We start from the raw sequence: 5,118 nt of genomic DNA, 5'->3' as shown, positions 1-5,118 counted from the left end.
ACGCCCGGGCGGACGCCGTCGTCGAGCCGCAGCAACGTCACGTCCAACAAGACGCTCAACACGCTGCTCAACCAGTACAAGAGCGCCGAGGTGCCCGCGTCGGCGCGGCTCGATCCGGCGGTCAAGACGCGCGAGCCGGCCAAGATCACACTGTCGAATGCGTGGAAGTACGTGCCCTTCCTGGTCAACCAGGGCATCTCGATTGGCTCGGCGCTCGCGTCGCATGCCATCTACGGCCCGCCCAAGAAGTCGTGGGGTGTCGAGATGTCGGTCTTTACGCGCGTTCTGCGCGACGTGGCCAACTACTCGGAGTTTGCCTCGATCGCCGGCCTGCAGCAGTTCTTTGACCTGGGCGCGTTCCTGCCCACGCCCAAGGACGGCCTCATCACGCCCGTCACGTTCCGCGTCAAGCGGCGCAACCTGCGCGGCTTCCTCGCCGAGGCCGACGCCGCCGAGGACGGCAAGCGCGAGATCAGCGGCGAGTGGGTCGTCGGCAAGCAGACGTGGCGCCGGCTGCAGGCCGAGTGGCGCAACGGCAAGCAAAAGGGCAAGGAGCGCGTCATCCTCTACATCCACGGCGGCGCCTACTTTGTCATGTCGGCGGCCACTCACCGCCCGCTGACCATCTCGCTGTCCAAGTACACCGAGTGCCGCGTGTTTGGCATCAACTACCGCCTGGCGCCCGACACGCGCTTCCCGGGCGCGCTCCACGACTGCGTGGCCAGCTTCTTCCGGCTGACCGACGACCTCGGCATCCCGGCCAGCAACATTGTGCTGGGCGCCGACAGCGCCGGAGGCGGTCTGGCGCTCGCCACGATGATGTACCTGCGCGACAACGGCTACGACCTGCCGAGCGGCGCGATGCTCTTCAGCGTGAGTCCGGGCGCGCGCCGGCGTGTGGCCCTGGCAGCCGCTCTCGGTCCAACAATCGCGCCTTGTCCCATCCACTTTTCGTCGCTGACCCTCCATACCTCTCGCACCCCACTCTCTCCCCCTCTCTCTCCCTCTCTGCAACCTTTGCCTTGCAGCCTTGGGTGGATCTGACAATGTCGTGCGACTCGTGGGAGACCAACTCCGAGTTCGACTACCTGCCGATGCCCATCAGCGGCGACCACATGAACCCAGTCAGCGCCTACCTGGGCGACAATATCGACAAGTACCTCACGCACCCGTACGCCAGCCGTGAGTACCAGCCGCGGGCCGTGCTGCGATGCCGGCACCGGTCGGAGCTCGCACACGCGGGGGCTGAAGCTGACCTAGTCAGCCCACCCGTCCACCCCTTCTCGCCCCCCTCCCTGCAGCCCTGTTTGGCGACCTGCACGGTCTGCCGCCGCTGCTGATCCAGTGCGGCGATGCCGAGGTGCTGCGCGACGAGGTGACGCTGCTGGCGCACAAGGCGTCGCTGTCGGGCGTGGCGGTGCGCCACGAGCTGTACGAGGACTGCGTGCACGTCTTCCAGGCTTTCCTCTTCCTCGACGCCAGCCGCAAGGCGCTGCAGAGCGCGCGCCACTTTGTGCGCACGGCGCTCGACAAGCGGGGCCGCAAAAAGGCCGCCGAGGTCAGCGAGGGGGCGCGGCGCGGCCTGGACCGCGAGATGCGCCAGAACATGGAGGACACCAAGGGCGCCAAGGTGGGCGCCTCGACGGCGGGTCCCCCCGCTCCCGCAGCCGACGGCGACAAGGACGGCAAGGGCAAGGCGGCGCGGCCTACGGGCAAGGACGAGGATGCGACGGCGACCACTGCGTCGGCCGACGGCGGGCTGGACGAGATCATGAACCGGCCCGCCGCCGCAGCTGCCGACGACGACGACGACGACGAGGCAGCCGAGGGCCGGGTGGGCAACCCGACCGACGAGGAGGACTGGGAGCTGGACCGGCGCGCGTCTGGCGAGTTTGCGTCGGCTGCGGTTGCGGATGCGGCGCAGAAGGCGGCCGCCGGCTCTCTGCAGGCGGCGCAGAAGGCGTTTGGCCACGACGACGACTTTGCGACGCGGGCGACGAGCGCCGGGCGCGATGCGGTTGCCAAGGCGGCCACGGGCGGCGGCGACGACGACGAGGTGGCCGACGAGAGCGACGTTGCGACGCCGATGGCGCGGGCGTCTCCGAAGCAGGGTCACGCCCGGCTGGCGTCGGAGGGATCGGCGACGAGCAGCGGCGGCGGCAGCAGCAGCAGCAGCTTTCCCGCGATTACGATTGAGGAGGCGCGGCTGCGCGGGCAGGCTGCGATGCAGCAGCAGCTGTCTACGCACGCACCGGCGCTGAGTAAGTTCCACGCGCCGCAGAAGCCGCTGACGCCTCGGATGCGGCGGAGCCAGAGCGGGCGGGAGCTGAGCGGGCTGATCAAGAGCTTTGAAGAGTCCAAGGGGGCGGGCAAGGCGCTCAAGACGAATGTCTGGACGCCCGGCGGCGGCTACTCGGAGGGCGACCCGGCGGGCGGCGGCGGCGGCGGCGGCGGCCAATGAGGTGCCGGACCAGGCACAACGCGGTCAGGGCCGAGCGAGGGATCGAAACACGAACAAGCAAGGACATGCGAGCGAGCAAGCAGACAGGCAAACGATTCGAATAGAAGGGACTCGCAGTGAATCTCATCGACTGGGCCGGCGGACGCGATCCCGACCAGTCTTGGTATTGATCTTCTTGACTCGAGCCAGCCAGCCAGGTCTGTCTGTCTGTCTGTCAGTGGACGGCGTCGGGCAGTGTCAAGGGCCAACGAGACGGAGCAGGCGGACGGGACGAATGAGGAGAGCGGAGGATGTGGTAAGGTCGTCGACCTCGGCCAGGTCAGCGCCTGGCCAGGCCTGGCAGCAAGGATGCCGAGCCCAACAAGGAAGGACGTGTGGAGGATGAGGTGCCGCGACCAAAGCCCCGCCCCGCCTCGCCTGGCCCTGCGACGGCTGTCTGTGCGCACTTTGCTCGCTCGCCTGGCCAGGCCTGGCAGGCCGTCACTCCCGCACCCTACAGTCAGTTGCTCGGCAGGAGGATGCCGAACGGGCCCCTCCTCCTGCCTCCACCGTTTCAGCGCGCTTTCCCCGCTCTCGATGCCTCGGAGTTTAGCGGGCGACCGATGCACGGCGGGCGAGAGAGGATGTTGCTCTTCAGACCGGCGGTCGGCCGTCGTGCTGGCTTGGACTACCTAGGGTATAAAGGTCCTCCCGCCGTCCTGCCCGCAGTTGAAGACTGCACCGCTAGCAGCGTCACCACCACAGAGACCGACACCACCACGACGGTTCTTGCCGACACAACTACCGACACAGACACAGACACAGCCATCGATCGGCCCAGCCCACAGCCCAGGATGACGACGCAGACGCAGCCACGGTACACGGCACCGCTGCGCGGAACACGCACCCTCGTCATCGGGGGCACGTCGGGCATCGGATTCGGGGTAGCCTCTGCGCTGATCGAGGAGGGGGGAAGCGTGCACGTCGCCTCGTCGTCGTCGGCCAAGGTCGACGATGCCGTGCGGCGCCTCTCGTCGCCCGCGACGCAGTACAATGCCGACGCATCCCGCGTCACCGGATCGACCGTCTCCCTCTCCGGTCCGCAGATGGAGGCTTCGCTCTCGGCCCTCTTCCAAGAGGTGGGTGGGCAAATCGACCACCTCGTCTTCACCTCGGGCGATGCGCTGGCCATCAAGCCGCTCCGCGAGTGGAGCTACGACGACCTGGTGCGCGTCGGCGACGTGAGGTACTTTGGCGCCTTCCTCGCCATCAAAACCGCCATCGTCGGCGGTCACCTCAAGCGCGGGGGCAGCATCACCCTCACCTCGGGCAGCATCGCCGAACAGCCACGACCCGACTGGACCGCCGTCGCCGGCTTTGCAGAGGGCCTCGTCGGCCTCACGCGCCAGTTTGCACTCGACCTCGCACAGCACGGCGTCCGCGTCAACCTCGTCATGCCCGGCGTCGTCAAGACGGAACTGTGAGTCGCCAGTCGCTCGTCGTTCGTCGCCAGTCGCCAGTCGCGAGTCGCGAGTTGCCCGTCGTTCGTTCGTTCGTTGCGTCACGTCGCGCCTCCCTTGCCCTCGGTCTCAGCCGTGGTGCGCGGTAGCTCGGAGGAAAGGCAAGGAGCAAAGGCTCACGCTCTCCGCTCCCCCCCTTCCCTCCGTCTCCCGACCTGCTCTGCTGCTCGCTCGCATGCGTCCTTGCGACGACAGATGGGACCCGATGCCGCAGGACGTGCGCGACCACGTCCTCGCCGAGGCCGCCGAGGCGACGCTGACGAAAAAGTGCGCAGAGGTCCAGGACCTCGTACATGCCTACCGTGAGTCCGCGCCTGCCCCGCCAGAGAACCGCCTCTGAGGCACTGGACTGAACCACCGTCTCGCTCCCCCCCCCCACACTTGTGGGCCACCGGCCCGCCGGCCAATAGTCTACCTGATGAAGGATACCAACATCACGGGCCAGGTCATCCGTTCCGACGGCGGAAGCGCCCTCGTCCCCTGATCGCGCCGTCGCTCCGGTACTGCCACCCGCCTTGCATGGATCTGCGCAACCTATGCTTTCCTTGTCTATGGTCGTCAGACCAAAGTCTACCCGGGTCTGTCTTTGAGATCTTCCGACGACGACGGCGACGTTCGCCTCGCCTCGCCTCGCCTCGCCTTGCCTCTTCTCAGGCATCGACGGGGGTGCCCCTGATGACGAGCGGGATAAAGGCGCCCGTGGCCGGCTTGATGCGGCTGTGGCCCGTGACGCGGAACAGGCTCTGCATGACGCCCGAGTGCGACGTGATGCCAATCACTGTCGGTCGGGCGGGTGGACGAAGCGGGGGAGGGGGGCAAGGGGGAGCGGCAGAGTACGGTTAGTGCCCCCTCTTCTTCCTTTCGTGAGATGTTGCGCGGCACGGCACGGTACGCACCATCGTGGTCGTCGTCGTTCCACACCTGCGCCAGCGTGGCCTGGATGCGCTCGTCGACGTGGTCGTTTGTCTCTCGCTCCGTCTGGTGGGTTCGTGGCAATTGACGCACACACACACACACACACAGAGAGAGAGAGAGAGAGAGAGAGAGAGAGAGAGAGAGAGGAGAGGCGAGAGTACAGAGTACGTACCGGTACCGACCGTACGTCGTCCGTCCGTCCGTTCGTCGTACGTACGGACGGACGGTACGGACCGGGCCGGG

The 5,118-nt window shown here is 67.4% G+C and overlaps 3 protein-coding genes across 3 annotated transcripts in view; 2 read left to right on the top strand and 1 right to left on the bottom strand.

Moving 5' to 3' along the window:
- Positions 1-2,461, top strand: part of PFL1_06790 (uncharacterized protein) — a gene marked incomplete at both ends in the record, with an annotated part of 4,586 nt that extends 2,125 nt beyond the window's left edge. The window contains 3 exons of the mRNA XM_007884336.1: positions 52-873; positions 1,029-1,182; positions 1,302-2,461. Coding sequence (XP_007882527.1) covers positions 52-873; positions 1,029-1,182; positions 1,302-2,461 — 2,136 coding nt within the window. The remainder of the gene's footprint in view (positions 1-51; positions 874-1,028; positions 1,183-1,301) is intronic.
- An 833-nt stretch (positions 2,462-3,294) lies between these two features.
- Positions 3,295-4,444, top strand: PFL1_06789 (uncharacterized protein; the record flags this gene model as incomplete). Its single annotated transcript, XM_007884335.1, has 3 exons — positions 3,295-3,920; positions 4,156-4,262; positions 4,371-4,444. 3 exons carry the CDS (start codon positions 3,295-3,297, stop codon positions 4,442-4,444), a joined length of 807 nt encoding a protein of 268 aa, XP_007882526.1.
- Positions 4,445-4,610: 166 nt separating this feature from the next.
- Positions 4,611-5,118, bottom strand: part of PFL1_06788 (uncharacterized protein) — a gene marked incomplete at both ends in the record, with an annotated part of 1,738 nt that continues 1,230 nt past the window's right edge. The window contains 2 exons of the mRNA XM_007884334.1: positions 4,611-4,738; positions 4,857-4,938. Coding sequence (XP_007882525.1) covers positions 4,611-4,738; positions 4,857-4,938 — 210 coding nt within the window. The remainder of the gene's footprint in view (positions 4,739-4,856; positions 4,939-5,118) is intronic.

The sequence above is a fragment of the Pseudozyma flocculosa genome (assembly GCF_000417875.1).
Source record: "Pseudozyma flocculosa PF-1 unplaced genomic scaffold scaffold00031, whole genome shotgun sequence".
Lineage (NCBI taxonomy): Eukaryota > Fungi > Basidiomycota > Ustilaginomycetes > Ustilaginales > Ustilaginaceae > Pseudozyma > Pseudozyma flocculosa.
Note: the sequence above shows the minus strand (reverse complement) of the source record. Positions and strands in the feature narration are given on the sequence as shown.